The 19272-nt window shown below is 39.2% G+C and overlaps 1 protein-coding gene across 1 annotated transcript; it reads right to left on the bottom strand.

Annotated features, from left to right (window-relative positions):
- Positions 1-14112: 14112 nt before the first annotated feature.
- fth1a (ferritin, heavy polypeptide 1a) lies at positions 14113-19272 on the bottom strand. Its single transcript, XM_083790184.1, has 5 exons — positions 18978-19272; positions 17887-17992; positions 16952-17098; positions 16407-16532; positions 14113-14599 (listed from the first exon to the last, which is right to left on the bottom strand). Exons 2-5 carry the CDS (start codon positions 17986-17988, stop codon positions 14441-14443), a joined length of 534 nt encoding a protein of 177 aa, XP_083646310.1. The 5' UTR covers positions 17989-17992; positions 18978-19272; the 3' UTR covers positions 14113-14440.

Here is a 19272-nt window from a genome sequence, read left to right as displayed (position 1 = left end):
GTCTCTTCTTTTCGTGTGTGCATTTATTTAAAAAGCGCGTGCTTCCTATGAGTTTTTAAGTTACACTCTTTATTCCAATTTGGATTCGTAGTTCTTGCCGTTTATTGCCGTGCTCTGCTCAGCTGGCTGGCGCGCCCGAACGCGCGTTGACTTGTGCGTCCGGTCCTCTCCCTATCTGTCTGTGTAGAGATGATGTTGTTGGAGTGTGCAATGTGCATGCATTTAGCTCACAACCGCTCAAAGGGATGGATATAGTCGCAATAAAGGTTGCTGGGAGGGACGACAGGCGGGCGGGGTGACGTGAAGAAGTCGGTAGGAGGTATTAGGTATATAGCCCTACTCCTCGCAGCTGGAGATGTGAATCCGTGCGCCTTCAATGTTGTCCATTTCCCCAAAGGTTCCCGATCGCCATCACACTGCTCTGTTCAGACTGAATATTGTCTGAATAGTCACACAGCACTGTCACACAGAACACAACTTCATAAAATTCCTCGTCAGAAATTGCTATAATTGTAAATAATATATGCCAATCACTTCCTTAAGACCCAGACGCTGTCTGGAACTGGAGGAGCGCGTAGCTCAGGCTACTACTACCAAGCACATCCAGAGAAAATGTGGTCACGTTGACAAGAGTAATGTTTAAATAGTAGGAACAGTGTAGACCACGTGAATAAATAAATGAGAACGAACAACGCGCTTCGGTTTTAATTGTTGTGATGGATTGGATGCGACAGGTTGGAGTGATTCACAACAGCCAGCCGTCATTTAGGTGATGGGGCACAGCTGAGCTGAAAGCCGAGTTTCCCTAAAAACGCCCCCACAGTCCACGCATCAAAACAGACCGTTTTCCACGTTGAATCTTACTATGCTGTTTACCCCCTTCCAAATGTGTGTCGTGTCGTCTGATTAAGTGCCTTGCTATTTGATCCAGCTTTTCATTTCAAAAGTTCGGATGAGGAACTGATTGATCAACTTGACTGTGTGTGTGTGTGTGTGTGTGTGTGTGTGTGTGTGTGTGTGTGCGTGTGTGCGTGCGTGCGTGCGTGCATGTGTTGGTGTATACGCGTGTCCACGCCACGGTAAACAACATGCTGTTACAGCCAGAAGGCAGCAGACCCAACCTCGGCTCGGAGGCGCATTTACTCGCCACTCACGTTTGCCCGGAGATACGTAAATGACACGGCTCACTGGCGGTCTCTAGTGTTCCACCAAATAGTAGCTCAAATAGTATAGGGTAGAGGCAAATAAGTCTTTCTTACATGTTTAAATTTGTTTGAAGAAAGTTGTAAGTCACAGAATCTGATGGTTCACAATTCACATCATTTTCTATTGTGTTGTCTGTCCTATGTGAAAATTAAACTAACCAGGTAGGGCTAATAACATGAAATTTGTCAAATTTTAGGCTATCCTATAAATATAAAATAATATCTAACAAGCCTCCCTCAATGAATGATCAATAGGCTATTGGTACAGCTTGCTTCATACAGCAGGTCTAATTTAGTTCTATTTTTTTTGTTTTCTTGAAAGTAATGTAATCAGTGTTCAGTTGTTCAGACCAATTCAGCAGTATCGTTAAGGACAGGTTAGGAAGGATGCACTTTAATGGCATTCAAAGATTATATATTTCCTGTAGGCCTACACTTCCTAAGTGTGGCATGGTTTGTGATCTAGGCTACAGATTTAACTCACGACCATGTTCACATGGAGCACAGATTCATAAATGGTATACAATAAACAGTATACAATACAATACATAATACTGTACATACAGACAGACAATGCAAAAGGCATGGCATTCATTATTACTTATAACAGGTAACAGCTGAAGATTTCTTTTCTAGAAAAGCATCCAATTTACAGATGATATTTGACTTTCAGATTAAAATGAATTTTTACATAGATGGGTGGGTTATAAAATGTGGTATTCTTACACTCGTTTCCAACTTACAACTCGCTTATCATTACATAGATTGCATAGGCTCTGGCATCTTTTCAACCCTTTATATCTGCCAGAGACCTTTGGGATTCTCGTGTTATTCAAGATTACAAATGACGTGTCTGTAGCCTACTTTGGTGTGGTTTTCACTCAACAGGTATTGTTCTAACTTAAACTCGTTTGCACTCGATGTAAATGTCACATGATGTCATACTATTATGTCCACTTTTGCAAGAACTGTGCTGATCTATCAACCTTTGTTCGACAGTTGTGAATATTTTGGACATTGTGTCGAAGTAATTTTTCCAGAGGTTATAAGCAAGAGCGGACATGAATAAAACATATGGGTTGAATGACATTTATCACAGCTATCTGTCACAGTGGGATAAGCCATGCCATTTCTATGTGGATCCTGAGATGCACAGTATTTCTTATCTTTAAGCCAAATTAGGGATGCTAGGGTTAATGTGGTTAACATATTAACATATTTAAAATAAATTGTTAAATTGTTTAAGTAAATATTACACATATCAGCAGTCTACATTTCAAGGAAATTAATTCAGTCTGATCAGGAGCATGGATAAATCATCATAAGCAAAAGCATACGCATGGATTTAGTCAGCAAATACAGAAAATCCAACCCATGTGTACTAAGTTTGCCTACTGGCAGTGTACAGTACAGTACACAATACATTTGGCATTGATCAGTCCAGTGTTTTGTAAGATTAGTTCTGGACACGCATGCACATGTCGCACACACACATATAATATACCAGAGCCCTTTAAGGGCAATGGGGCAGAGTCCCCTTGGGCCCCGTCTATTCGCAGCACATCTCTACTGGCACAGGTGAGACATCCTTTAGCACCACACATCAAGTGACATTGCTGGTGTCACCGCAGTCATATACAATACATACAAAAATACTGTTATGTATTTCACCTTTTAAATTCATTGCACAAACTTAATTCATCTGAATAATGGTTCTTCATATTACAGACATCGGCTAGTCTCTATATGACACTTTTACTCTTTACTTGCAGAGTGTGCAAGTAATAGTTTTCGTCCAGGGCGATGTTTGATGCGTATGCGCCGTGCCAGCGTATGACATACTTGTGCTTGATATGGCAGTGGTGTCAGATTACATACGTATTCATTGGGGCATGACCTTCAATCCTCCCGACACTAAAACATATCGTCATAACGTCACCATCGAAAACCAATTACACCCTGGCATTGGGTCCTTTAATCCACATCTTTATTACATCATCATTGAGAGCTAGTTATACCAGTTATACCCTGACGTCATATGCTGTTACGATACATACGCATCAAACGGGGCGCAAAGTAACCACAGAATACCGCTAATCAACTTACAAATTAGATATACATAGAGGCATTTCCTTTAATCCACCCGACACTGATCAACATATAAATCACCATCGAAAGCCGTCACTCATGCGTATGAGTAATGACTACTTGTGCCTGATATGGCAGTGGTGCCAGATTACATACATGTATACATAGGAGCATTACCTTTAATCCTCCCGACACTAAAACATATCGTCCTTAAGTCACCATCGGAAACTAATTACACCCTGGCATTGGGTCCTTTAATCCACATCTTTATTACGTCATCATTGAGAGCTAGTTATACCAGTTAATAGTTATACTCTGACGTCATATGCTGGCACGATACATACGCATCAAACGGGGCATACGGAAAGTAACCACAGTATACCGCTAATCAACTTACAAATTACATATACATAGAGGCATTTCCTTTAATCCACCCGACACTGATCGACATATACAGTACATCACCATCGAAAGCCGTCACTCATGCATATGAGTAATGACTACTTGTGCTTCATATGGCAGTGGTGTAAGATTACATACATACATACATGGGGCCAGGATCCAGGACAGTTCTAAATTGATAGAACTGTATTTCTTTTATAGATAGAAACTTCTACCATACTTCACAATACCACTTTTTTACATGCAAAAACTAGGTACGTAGCAAATAGACCTTCAAGAACAGTGGAAATGTAATGTGACCTCCACAGAAGCAAATTAATGTGCTTATACTATAGGCATCGTTTTGACATAATTAAAGCCCAATTGATATTTAAATATAACTGAAGCTTGAAAAGCTGTCCTTTTCAGCAAGAAACACTGTTTGTGCACTGTCAAAGTTCATTTCCTGTTCAACTCCAAAGGACTAGAGACAACTCAAGATTTCCAACTCAAATCCAACTTTTTATTTTCCAACTTTGTTTCTTTTGAACTGTTGGCTCCATTTTGTTGATTGGTTCATTAATCATGTAGTTGGGTTGTAAACCTTAAAGACAGAAACAAAAGGTTAAACATTGCCAAACAAATGACAGCACTATTTTTAAACACTTTTCCAAGCAAATGTTTTCCTTTCAACAATTGTTTAATACAGTATTTTAAACAAGCAAATGTATTTTAAGCAATTCAATGTTAAATTAAATGTTTTAAACACTAACGTATTTCATGGAATTAAATTTGAACAGAAATGGGTTCTAATTGAATCCATATGAGAGGAATGTTTTTGGTTTTATATTTTATAATTAGGCCTATGTATATATTAATGTTAACCCAAGATCAAAGGACCAGGCTTTTAAAGCCAAATGTAGAAAATACCTTTTAGTTATAAGGGTTAGTGCTCTGTAAAGCACTTTGACCTTCATTTCATGTCATGAAAGGTGCTATATAAAATGCCCAAATCGGGACATCAGGTATACTACACAATTTATGTAGTATAGCTAAATCTCCTGATTTCTGGTTAGTCTTTTCCTAATCCTTGTGTATTATTACTTGCTTACAGTAGGCCTAGTCTTTGGTTGTATTGTCTTCGTCAAGCCGGAGACTGTTTTCGCTCCTGTCCGTTTGTCTGTGTGTCTGCGACCAGCTAATCTCCGGCCCCGTTAGACCAGTGCACGCACACTCCCAGTAGGTTAAGGAAGAACCTCTTCAACCTAATGGTGGCGCTATAACTGGGCCATTCATGTTTCGGCCTATAAACTCTGTAGGTCTTTGTACGCCATACAATCAAACTTTTTTTCCTCCCTTGGATTCCTTGGATCATGGATGGTGCAACTTCCCACATTATGGGCTTGACACTTTTTGTCTATGATTTAATAGCTTTCAAAGTTTGAGGGAGGGGCACAAGATGTCAAATGATGAGCATTTGATTGCCTTGAAACTTTGTATGCACACTCACAGTAGGCCAATGAAGAACCTCCACCACAAAGGTTTAAAATCAGCCTCATGTTGGCGCTATAACAGCCTGCGTCACGTTTTGGCCTATAACTGTTGAACCTAAGTTCATATGTTTCATAATTCCATATGTTAGTGTCCTACAACCTTTGTCCAAAAGGCACTTTAGTGACTTTACCACTGTGCCACCGAGCAAGGTGCAGTGGTGCACCTTGTGGTGCATGTGTTGTGATCAAGATATATCAGTCAGATTTCTCATATACCATTCCAATTGTCCATAACTGGTATTCCACAGGGCTCGATTCTTGGCCCTCTGCTTTTCTCCTTGTACATACTGCCATTGGGCGAACTCATTGCCAATCACGGAGTCAACTTTCATTTCTATGCTGATGATACCCAATTATATCTATCTGTGGCTCCAGATGATCCCTGTGCTTTAGACCCGCTGCTTACCTGTCTGTCTAGCATCAAATGTTGGATGAGTGAGAACTTTCTCAAGCTAAATGAGGACAAGACAGAAGTTCTCATAATCGGCTCTAGTGAGCAGAAAGAATCAATATTAAGCAGACTTGGCAACCTGACTGTAGACAGTAACAGTACAGTAAAGAACCTGGGGGTTATTATTGATTCCGAATTGAATTTTAATTCACACATTAATCATGTTACCAAGATTGCCTTTTTTCACCTTAGAAATATTGCACGAATCAGAGCCTATGTGTCCTTGGACGATGCAAAAACGCTAATCCACGCCTTTGTTTTCAGGACTGCCTAAGAAAACAACTGACAGATTACAACTTGTCCAAAATGCAGCAGCCAGAGTTTTAACTAGAACTAAGATGAGAGAACATATTACTCCAGTTTTGGCATCACTGCACTGGCTTCCGGTTGTTTTTAGGATTGATTTTAAAATTATTTTACTTGTCTATAAAGCCCTCAATGGTCTCGCACCTTCCTACCTACATGACTGCTTGCCTAAATATGTCCCAAACCGCCCGCTAAGGTCTTCCACTGCTGGCCTGCTCGCTTTGCCTAAAAAAATGGCAACTAAAAAATACGGGGAAGCAGCTTTTTGCTTCTACGGGCCATCGGCATGGAACAAGCTCCCACTGTACCTTCGTCAGGCAGCCTCTGTAGACATTTTTAAAGCTCAGCTCAAGAACCACTTCTACAACATTGCCTTTAAGTGATCTTATATTTCTTGTTATTCATGTCCTCACTGTATTGCATTACTGCTTGTTTTTTAATGTCGTTGCCTTGCTTTTCTTTTATGCTTTGCTTTTATTTTATTCTCCATTGTTCTGTAAAGCACTTTGAGCTGCATTTGATGTCATGAAAGGTGCTATACAAATAATGTTTTATTATTATTATTATTTATTATTATAACTGCCTTTCAAAATTTGCCCGGCCTGCACTCAGAGGAGTGCACTTATCTAATTTTATAGTATTATTTACTCCAAGCTTTATCTCATTTTCTGTATCTATTGTGTTTCATGCTGTACTGCCATGTCAATTGAATTTCCCCCACAGGATTAATAAAGGTCTATCTATAGCTATAGTATCTGCAACAAATTGAATTGAAGAAAAACAATACAAAAATCTAAAACTTAACAGGAATTGCAGTAGCAGGTTCAACTTGCAAACATTTAGAAAACTAGGAGTCCCTTGACTTGTATGGTAAATAAATGACAATTAACAAAAAAACATTCACATGGTTGTTTGAAGGGTTTGATGTCAAATTAATAAACATCTTATTAACATGTACTGTAGTGTCATGCAGTAAACTAGACACGCTGGAAGGGGTTAAGTATTCACCAGCCCACCAGATAGCATAAATTAGTAAATAATGTATTAGGTATTTCTTGGTTGCCATGGAGATGCAGGGCTTGCTAAAAATAGCCAAGGTATGTAATATATTTATAAAACTATGATGAACTGTGGGAGTAGACACAGCCTTTATCGAAAGACATTTATTTCCTACATCAAATCATCGTAATTGCAGTTTGTGCATGCTGGTTGTGTACCTCACTGTTACAGATCTTACTGCACATTCTATAACGCATACAATCAATTATTTAACCCAAATGTATTATGTCCCATTGCTGCTAAAGGTGTTTTTACCTGTACTATTGCCAAATACAACCCTCTTGAATCTTGAATCTATGATGTACTAGGCTTAAGCCTTAAGGGGTACAATTCTGGTCCTCTTATGGTCAATATAGCTCACACCAATCAATCCTTCCATCCCATTTATTACAGTAGCTTAGTTAGCAGGCAGACGGACTTGTGCATGTTGGCTCACAGGAAAAGGCTTGTGAAACTGAACTTGTTTATTTTATAAAAGCGTTGGAGACTAGGGTACGTTCGGATATAGGCACTGAGCCAATGCTGTGCCAATACAAACCAATACGTGAGTGCACTCCCGGTGCACATATCCGAACGCACCCATAGAGAGATCCCTGTTACTGGAAATAAAAGAAGAAAAATAAAACAATCTATAGCAATGATTACTATCAGAATAATAAGCTTTGCGTTATAATAAAAGAAAACTTGTTTTAACAAAGAAAATATCACTTATAGAGCGTCGCAGTCCCGCCCCTTTCATGACGACGAGAGGCCCGGGAAGAGAATTCCTGATTTATTTTTCCCATAGACGTTTCAAAAAGTATTTATTTAAAGACATGTAAGCCTCGGACAACCTTGGGACAAATCATGACAATAAATAAATAAAAACATTGTGTTTATTGTCATGATTTGTCACAACAAGAGTTGGCTTTGTCCGAGGCTTAAAATGTCTTTAAATACTTTTTGAAACGTCTATGGGAAAAATCAATGGGGAATTCTCTTCCGGGCCTCTCGTCGGGGGCGAGACTGCGACGCTCTATAGGCATACTACTTTTAAATATACTGTATATTTAATGTAGGCTACATCTAAATAATTTATATATTTAGCGAGTACCTCAGGGCCTGGACTGCCTCAACTGAACAAGATCTGACGGTTCGGAGAGCACTTGCCTGGAAAGCCTTGCACAGGATGAGGAGAGTGTGGAAATCAGACATGGGAGAAGACCTTAAGAGGCGGGCAGGCGGCTGTTCATAGCTACTGTGGAGTCAGTACTGCTGTATGGGGCCGAGACATGGACCCTCACAGTACAACAGGAAAAAGCCCTGGATGGAGTCTACACAAGAATGCTACGAATGGCACTAGGTGTCACATGGACGGACCACATCAGAAATGTGGACCTCTATGCCTATGGGGACCTACCACGGGTCACGGACAAAGTCAGAGAGAGAAGGATGAGGCTGGCAGGGCACTGTGTCAGGCACCCAGAACTTGAGGCAAGTAAATTGACTCTATGGGAGCCAAACCCAGGGCAAAGCCAGGAGGGGAAAGAAGCGTACCACCTATGTAGACGTGCTGCGGCACGACAGCTTGGCTAACAACACTGCAGACTAGAGCTCAAGAACCTGATGTTGGATAGGAATTTGTGGAGGGCAGCGATCCAGGAATCCCGAGTTGGTGTTGGCTAGACCTCACTCTGCAGATATATTTAACCACTTAAGTAAACTGTCAATGGGTCTCGTCATGGCCACTGGGCAATATGCAGTAGAATGCACAAATCATCCAAACATAATCATTATCTATGATTAGCTACAGAGTAAATATGCCTTGAAATCATAACTTATATAATATTTGTTGAGGACTGGCACTGTTTCTGTCTGGCTGGTTACTGGTCCTAACTCGATGCATCAACCATCCACTTGTGCACTCTGTACAAGCTGGCCCTTTGCCATGCCATGAATGGCATCATTGTCAATAACATATTCATACAGTTCTAGATCTTGATTAAGGTTATCTCAGTTACAAATCCATACATAGCCCATGAATAAAATCCTTCCCAAGTACGGGGAAGGCCACATTCATACCCAAAGCACGATGTAGTACTTCACATGAATTTTCTTAATCTAGTTTTGATGTTATATCCAATGCTATAAGAATGGTCGCAGACAAACAGCAGAAGAAACAAATACCGGTAAATCGAAAATCATGGACTGAAATCTTGCAGCTCCACCATGCTTTTGCAAGGGGTTAAATGAAATGTCATAGTATGTTATAGAAATTACTAATCATTTAATTTGTTGGTAATAAAGAAAAAAACATTGAGACACTTCATAATGATTTTGAAAATATAATGCAATATAATTGCAATCCACTGTCAAATCGTGTTTTGTTCTTTGTTTGTTGTTCTGTGTTCATTTCATTATTGTATGAATGTTGTCAAATCGTAGAGTATAGTTTGAATCAATAGTGTTGTTTTGCGAACAGATTGAGAGCAGAAATAAATAAACTCTATATAATAGTAAAAGACTGGGGGAGGGGGACCCCTAGTGGCAATACAATATAGTTTAATTTGAATACAGTCAGACAAGCTTTATTTATGATGTATAATGCCTTTGCAAAGGCATTAGACTTAGAGCTATGGACAATGCAGAGCTACTAGGCCCCCAGCACTTGGACTGACTGCATGGACATGGCATGGTGAAAGAGCAAGATTAGTGTGGTCAACAGTAGGCTATATACAGTATTGTATCAATAATAATAATTGTAATAATAATAAATAATAATAATACATATAATCCAAAATATACATGCACAGGCAATTTACCCCAGTACTGTGGGTAGAACAGAACAGTCTACAGTAGATAGTCAGGAAACTGTTTCTGCTGGCTTCACTTTCATATTATTCAGGAACGGGTGGATTGATTAATTGTCATTTTAATCGATGCACTATACAGTTAACTCATGTCCATAATTCCGTGATGTCTTGTGTAAGGGTACCTTAAGATCTATGGTCCCCTCCATAGACCAGTAGGCCTATTGCAGTCTCACATTGACAAATACCCTGCTCAGGTTATATCAAACTCCACCTCCCCATTTCCACACACAGTGTACGTGAGAGGAAAACTGAAACTGTGTAAAAGGTTATTCTCAAATAGCCCTCAATGTAACATAGGCTAATGCTGGTGCTGGTATAGAGTGGATGAACAGATGTTCGCACTTTGGATTGCAGTTTATGAATCATGTCCCTTCGGTCACTCTCAATATGATCTTGTTTCTCCATTATCACAGTTAAATGAGAATACATGACTTGGTTTGGTTATCCTTTAGCAATTGAAGAACTTGCAGACCTGCTTCCAACAGCCAGGTTAAGTTAGGTGTAGTAACCCTCACCCCAATAGGGATTTCACTCCAGTTATGTAGTTTCAATTTACTTTAGGAATTTGTAACCAACTATAGCCACACACCCATACAAGATAGCTGAAAACAGCCTAAAGAACCTTGTTTTACACAAAACAGAGCATCATAGTTGGTGGACAGGAAAATTTGTTTGTTTAAGTGCTTTGTCTTCTCTTTTACATGTAGGGCAAGTGAGTTTTGGGCATATCCATCCGCAGTGAAGATGGCTCCAAGTCCAAGATATGTATAACTGTCACAACTTTAACGAAGCAAGCTGAATAGGTTGTCTGTCTTCATCAGATCCCAATATAACATTGTTTTACTTTGATTAACAAGCATGCCATATTCATCACAATATTCCTTTCTCTTGATGTTGCCAGTATAACAGTGTCATCCATTAGAATTAAAACATTTTAAGAAACCATCGTCCCCACACTGTTGTTTAATCTCTCTGATGAGCATGTTGACATACATCACAGACGGGAAGCAGGGTGTAGGGAATAGGATCCATGCCTCACTCTGCTGCATGCTGTTATTGTGGTGGGGCCCAGGATACTGTACATTGACAACAGAGCCAAAATCATAGTAACTCCACAGTCCACACCCCATAGTCTTTTTGTATTGGCTTAAAATATTGTCTGTATACATTCATGAATCCACTTGCTGACCAGCTGTTGGTATTGGGCAATCTTTTTTATAGGGGTTTCTTGTGACCCTACCATTAACATCATATGGCAGGCAAAGATATTAAAAAATCAAACTTTCCTTTTGCTTTGTTAGGCTTTGCTTTCCTTTGGTAGGCTGCCAGACTACCAGGCTCTTTGAAGAGTTTTCCTTTTAGGACCCTGTCATAGAGCCATATGCTTTGGAAAAGTCTATAAAGGTAACCTACAGTTACAGCTTCTTTCTTTCTGACACAATGTTCAATTATAAGCCTAAGTGACACAATGTGTTCTATGTAGCTTCTTTTAGGTTGAGCTCCTGACTGCTCTCGGAATGGCTTATAGCAGCAGGACATCTGACGTCTGTTATTAAACACATAGTCATGCACTTTTGCTGCAGTAATTATCCCTGGTACCTGGTAATTGTCACAATCAAGTTGGTTACCTTTCTTATATTCTTAAAAAGCATGATCAATCTAGTTTCATGAGTGTACCTAGAAACATCACCCATTCACCTAGCACCAGTAAGACACCATAAAAGGCAAGAAGCGACCACAGGGCTGAGAATCGAGATGTACTCTACAGGAATAATGTCACTTCATTATGTCAGCACTACAGCAGAGTCCTGATGTCACTCGCTCATCCCCTGGTCCAGGGCCGTAGAAGTTTCATTTTAAATTGTCTCAAATAAGCATTGTGGTCCAAAATAAATAAACTGTCTCAGCGATATTGTCAGGGAGGTGTCTCTGTGTCGTCACAACAATCAGTCAGTGATATCACTATGGGGGATGCCTCCGTACAAATAAACTTGTAGAAACAAGGCCGTTTCTGAGGACATTTCTCAATGCACTCTCAATGCACAAAATACAAAAATGCAACAGTATAAGTACAACTAAAGCATGAAAACCTGCAAGAGTAAACACAGGCTTCCTGCACGTTTTCATAGTAACAGCGATTTGGCAATTTGCGACGGGCCGGCAAACACACCTGGGCTTAGTTACACCATCAGGGTCTGCTCCTTTTCTTACCTTTAGTTTGCGGTAGGCCTACTGGTCAATCATGAACATATCATTTTAGTACATAATCTGTCAAAAGGATAAAACATTACAATGTTTGAGAGCTATAATTTCATTGTGACCCTTTGAGAGTTGGATGTGTGTAAACTGAGTGCCACGTGTTGAGACGGAGGGGATTGGGATACCACTACCAGAGACAAAACATATATAAATGAATAATACAAACTGGAAAAGTGTGCTTCTCTGTGCACAGATCACTGGTAGGCAGGGTTACCTACCCAGCGGTGCCTGCTGAATCTGAAAAGCAGTCATAGCCATGAGGACTGTAATCTGCAACGTCTATAGATAGATAGGCTACAGTATGTACCGAGTTGTGTGTTTTGGACAAAATTTGTAGTAGCAGCAAAAAGGATAATCTAGTCTGGGGTAGACTAGTGTGTCACCTTGCTGGTCATTATAGACCGATTCCGTACCGGTTTCATGGTCGCAGCCCACGTATTTCCTGTAGGCGGACTCGACGTAGCTGCGGGGGTAAAACCCTCACCAGGCGCACCTCTTCCACTACAGTGAACGGCAGAGTGACTGATGTTAGTTTGCCTCAAACTTTACTCCTTTACCTGCTTTTTTACTAACACTAACATTACAAAGATGCCCAGAACATCGAGATGAACCTGTGTAGTTTATGGCTGCTCCAACAGTAGTGGCAACATAACAAATAAAATAAAAACGGAATGTCTAATATCCACCGCGTTGGCTGAGACCAGAGCCATTGAGCAATGGTTGAGACAAAGCAGTGAAAGATACATAACGCCAGTCTTACCCAATACCAAATATTTCTGTTTTATTAACACAAGGCTGCTGTATTTTATACCTCATACTTTAAATGCTTAGTATGAGGTATAAAATACAGCAGCCTTGTGTTCATAAAACAGAAAGATTGGGTATTGGGTAAGACTGAAATTATGTATCTTGCAGGATTCTTCACTGCTTTGTCTCAACCATTACTCAATGGCTCTGGTCTCAGCCATCGTGGTGGATATTAGACATTCCGTTTTATTTTATTTGTTATGTTGCCACTACTGTTGGAGCAGCCATAAACTACACAGGTTTATCTCGATGTTCTGGGCATCTTTGTAATGTTAGTGTTAGTAAAAAAGCAGGTAAAGGAGTAAAGTTTGAGGCAAACTAACATCAGTCACTCTGCCGTTCACTGTAGTGGAAGAGATGCGCCTGGTGAGGGTTTTACTCCCGCAGCTATGTCGAGTCCGCCTACAGGAAATACGTAGGCTGCGACCATGAAACCGGTACGGAATCGGTCTATACACCAGTAGTGAGTGTTGTCTGCAATTTTTAGTTCTGCTCTAAACACAGGTATTGCAGAATGACAGTATATCTAAAATTAGGTGCAATCGAATATTTTTTTAGTACCCGCATTTTTTGTTGCTTTAAGGTATTGTTTTCTGTAAAGCATCTTTGAGTACTTAAAGCACTACATAAATCTGATGCATTATTTATTCACAGTTCACATTGTAATCAAACTAGAGACCTTTGAGAAGATTATACAGTGATTCAATGTTTTTCATCAAGTTTAATGCCAATGCTTGTCCTCGTGTTGTGTTTTGCGTCATGGTTTTATGCTGTAACCAATTTCCCCTAAAAAGGGAACTGACACCTTAAAAAGAAACACGTCATAACTATTCCGAGTCCTAAGAAATGACTTAAGTTTCACTTCCATTTTCCTCACCATTAAAAAAGAAAGAAAGAGAAATAAGAGAAATGAAACATGATAAATTTACTCACTATATGAGTAGCTTTGTTCTTCTAAATGGCCATTTGGCTCTTTCTTGGTGTTTTTTAGACCAAACAATTCACGGAAGGTTTTAAACTGTAAAACAATTATTCTGATCTACAATACAATTAGTTCCTCTGTAATTAAACTAAACTCATCCCTATACAAGTATTGAGATAAGATACGACTGGAGAAGATACTTTTACCATTGGCAAACAATACACAGTAATGACAGACCAGATGGTTCCATTTATTTGGTTTGATTACAACTGCTGTCATACAACACTGCAAACGTGATGGTAGCAACAGGACGCAGAAGTTCAAGGAGTGCAGATCATTTTAGGGCATGGCTTGGAGATCTAAGAATATTTTATTGAACTAAGTCATAGGAGAACAAGGAGATAAGCTATTGAACTGTAGATAAGAGTAATCCAAGAAAGAGCAGAGTTAATATGAGTGACGTGCCTGTGAGAAGACAAACTAGACTTTAAAACATACTCCAATAAGCAAGATATTAAGATATAAATACAGGTAGCATTCATTTGGTGTGAAGCGATCTAGCTGCTTTCCTTGCCCAAAGTGTGTTTGTCAAACAGATACTCTGCCATGCCATCCTGGGGGGCCCCCATGCGTCGCAGGTTGGTCACCCAGTCCGAGAGCTCCTTTATGGACTTCACCTGCTCGTCCAGGTAGTGTGTCTCGATGAAGTCACACATCTGTTAAAAACAAGAACACGAAGGGGAGGGGAGGGTTATGTAAAGTGATATTATTATTTTTAAATCTGAAATAAATACTTTCAGTCATCTGAAACCGCTTTGTGGAAAAGATATTCCACTCTTATTAATAGAACCGGTATTGATTTGCCTGAATGCCTAGCTTCAGCGGCACTGAAAATAACATTTATACTGTATATTGCACGGCTGAGACGATGATGAATGTGCACTGTATTTTCCACAAAATGAAGACTTCACTTATCAACTTTGCTATCACACTTTGTATTACACAGCTAATATGACTATGAGTGACTCAGTTCTCAGCAAAATGCCTTCTGTTGTTTTAAGTAAGACTGAGCCTATTTGGTAGATGCAACATTAAATCAAAACAGTTGAAAGATCTAAATGAAAGAAGAAATTATACAAAAAAAGGTGGAGTTAATCATTGATCTGACTCTGCTCTCCAACTCAGCTGTCCTGGAAAAACTCCCAGGAATCAATGTTTAAAGAGCAACTCAAGGACTTTGTTGGCCTGAATGCAATCCATCCACATTACTAAATCAGGTTTCAGGAAACAACACAGAACAGACACTGTAAATAGCATTGTATAAATAGCATTGTATATCATTCATAGAACCAGGAGTGAGGAAGCCATCATGCTTCCATGTTAATATCATCTTACTTTGAAAAAAGACTCGTTTAAAGCAGTAGGAGATTTGTGAACCACAAAGTTTGATGATTCGTTTTTCTATGATATTGATTGTATGTAAAGGCTTGTCTTAAGGATGAACTAGTGCTATCTGGTCTTCTTTATTTAACAATCAATATTAATGACCTTGACAATTATTGTATCAAGTGCTAATCTTTATTTATATAACTATAATACGACAAACTACACTATACTTTATTTGTAATGATGCAATAAGATATTTAAGCCACAAGTTTAACACAGCACAATCCACTTGATGTGGACATTAGATGGTTGTGAATGTGAACATTGACCTGCTACCAGGTTCATTTGGAAGAAGTCCAAGACCACCTCAGTCCCAAGTCTTTCACCTTCACAGATAAACTTAAAATATGATAAGATCTTAAATATTCCACCTTACACTGACAAAAAAAAGTTGTGAACACTGACAGTACAAAAATGGTCCTTGACAAGGTTCACTTGGAAGCAACCCAAAACTATTACAGACTATTTTTCAATCTTATCGCAATGTTTTATTTAACAATCAATATGTGATGGTGATAAGACCATCAATGCCGTCTATTGCCGAGGCAGCAACATCAAGAGCACAGCATTAGTCATGGAGAGCTTTGCCACAAGGGGCAATGGCCTTGACAACTGCTTGAGAATAAAGTCTTCACTGTGAATTCTGGGTATTGTAGAATCATCAAGCACCATATGTTATATGTTTAGTATAGGGCCAGAAAACAGTGATTATAACCCTAAAAATTTTTTGCCTCATTTTATACAGTTAAAGTCACAAATTGACTAGACATCTACACATTTGGCAGTGGAGCATTCCATTTGAATTTACGTTATGCAAGTGATACATGGGTCTCACTTGCCCGTTGTGAAAAGAATATGCATATCATCAGCAGGAACTTTCAATTCATGCACACACAATAATGGGAACTATAGTATGATGATTAGTAAGTAATAATTTTCATGATCTCCTGTACTCACACATACCTTTGTTTTGTTTTTTCAGCTTCCTATTTTTTGCTTTACCATCACACACTGAAAGGGATGTTTGTTAACCTCTAACCTTAATTATGTCAACTTTCAAGTAAGGAAAATACTCACATGTGGGTCATTATGTTCAGTGGAAACCTTGTGCAAGTCCAACAAGGACTGGTTGACGCTCTTCTCTAGCTGGAGGGAACACTCCAAGGCCTCAACACCACTGCCCCACTCGTCCCTCTCAGGCTTCTGAAATAAACAAAGAAAAGGACATGGACAAAGTCAGCAGGGATGAAAAGTAACCGAGAGCTAACAGTGATCAAGGAAAAGTCATATTCCCCATAAAATGTAATTGAATTTCTTAACTGAAGCTGTAACTGAACAATTAGATTAGGGGGCTTAACATCTAGTCTGCACAACAAGTTCACGCTTCTATCTTTCCAAGCAAGTTTGCGGTTTAACATTTCAGTCATCATACTCAATGACATGTCTGAGAAAGATAAGAGCTCTAAAACACTCACACCCTCTCTATCTGTTGCCCCCCAAAGTGGTCCTCCCAAGATAGGCCAAAAAAACCCCTCATAACTGAAAATATTTGCACATTTAACAGCCTAGTTTTTACCTCCCCACATACATACATACATGCACACACACACACACACATATACCCTGATATCTTGCAGGAAGATCCTTCCTCCCCTCTGATTCTGTAGTTTCATGAGTTTCTCTGCGTGATCACGTTCCTCGTGGGACTGGTTACGGAAAAACTTGGCAAAGTTGTTCAATGCTTGGTCATCACGTTCAAAGTAGTATGCCTGGGAGGTAAACCAGTTGGAATGGGGTATTTGCATTAAAAGCTTGTCTTTATCTTTTCATAACAAGTGATACCAGAAATTGTGGTGAAATATCAACTGAGATTGTAGAGAGAATGTTCCAGAAATAAAGGGTGTCGTGACATATTGACGCAGAATAAATGGAGAAACTACGACCTTCAATAAATTAGGAAAAAAATAAAAAGGAACCAAATGAAATCAGACCATGTACTACATACACGGTCCATATTTATTTGGTTCCTTTCTGTTATACAGTAAGAGCCAAACTCTCTTTTTTTCTTTTTACTTTTTAAAACAACAACCCGGTTATGTGTGTAGCTAGTAGCTACTAGCTACATGAGATCAATACGTGAGGGTTATATTTGTGAAGCAAGATTACATTCCCAAAGGGCAGGCAATGAACTCTGACCTTTTGGTGTACATTGCCAAATCTCTAAAATAATTTAAACTGAACATATACATAATAATGTTAAAAGGACACCTTTTTCAGACTATAAAGCAATGTTGGACCAAACTCAAAGATACCAAAAATTGTGTTTTTGTCTAAAATGGCTAGCCTGACTAGTTACTCAGTTACTAGTGCCTGCCTGTCTACCTTTAACCTTTTTACCTCAATGCCCTCTGTGACACACCGACCCATAGTTTTCTCCATATCCAATGGCATTAGTATTAGTTTTGCAACCTTTAATTATTTGTTCTCTCCCTAGTCTTGCTAAGCGTCAATATAATTTGCAATTTAAGTCTCCCTTTCACCTCTAACTCAGGCTTACCATGGACAGGTAGACATAAGAAGCATACAGCTCCAGGTTGATCTGCCTGTTGATGGCTGCCTCACAGTCCTGATGGAAGTTCTGTCTCACCTGGGAAGCCATGATTCTACAATGAAGGAAAGAGAATTCATTGTATAGTGTTTTTGGTGATGGTATTGAATTTTGTTATTTTTCATGCCATGTCAGACAAATATGGGAATGAGACCACAAGGTCTTTTTTTGGTGCTATCTCTTTTAGACCAAGTGTGAAGTCTTAAAGTAAAGTCAGTCCAGAAATTAGGATATTAGCCTCATATACCGATAGAGAAATGATGATGGCGTAGGCTACTGTAGAAAATCGTATTGTTAATATTGATGACAATTATGTCACAAGAGATGTTTGTTGTCTGAGGAGGAATTAGACTGGTGTATATTTTGACCCTCATTTACGCACTTACTGGTCATGAGCAGTGAGCACACTATGCTATGGTGCCACAAACTCTGGCTTAAACTGTTTCAAATTGGCAGTTACAAACTGTTAGCTCAGCAGGAAAAGCATTACTTCACTAGGTTCAGTAGCTGCTCTTTTAGTAGAATGGTAAGAATACACTATACCGTGTCAGAAAAAGTAAATATAACCATTTCTATTAGATTTCTGTTTTTGTAGACATCCAATTGTTTTAGCAAGTAACCGCTAATAAACGTAAACAACGCACATTCAGTAGATGCAGTACACTCGACTCCACACTAAAATGGTTCAATGACCATTTAATCGAGCTGCAACATGTGCAATTACTTAATGTGGAAACTTTGGTCTACATAACGCAATGCAAAGTCCGCAGAGCATTGATGACAATGCAGTGAATGCACAATGATGCTATCATATTAGATTATAAAAACGTGTCTTTCTTGACTGTAGTGCGTTACACTGACCGTGTAGCTAATGCCCGCGGACAATGAGGCCCACGAAAACAAATACACAATTTAATGTATCTCTTATTTCGCATTGTTTAAGCGCGTTATCAAGGCTCTGGTAATAGCTGAAATTAATTACAGGGTAGCTCAATTCTAGTGTTTATTTGAAGGAGTTTGTAAATAAGAATCCATCTTACCGTTGAGTTGTCTTGTAGCTTAGATACAAATTGACTTGCGTTGTTTAGCAGAGAAGCAAGCTATCAAGCTAACGGATGTTCGTTCTTCTATCAAATACGATTAAATGGTCTGGATGATTTAAGAAGTGGACGGCGGTTTCTTGATTGGTGATGATGATGTCAGTCTAGATGCGATTTGTCATATAATGATGGGTTTTTTTGACAGTAGAAAGGTTGCCGTTCAAGCACTGTTGAAGCAGGTAACCTTCACTGTCCGCTAACGATCAGTATGATATTGTGTACTACGACTGCTGCA

Source organism: Protomyctophum parallelum, assembly GCF_964188405.1.
Source record: "Protomyctophum parallelum genome assembly, chromosome: 2".
Lineage (NCBI taxonomy): Eukaryota > Metazoa > Chordata > Actinopteri > Myctophiformes > Myctophidae > Protomyctophum > Protomyctophum parallelum.
This window is presented reverse-complemented; position numbering and strand designations above follow the sequence as displayed.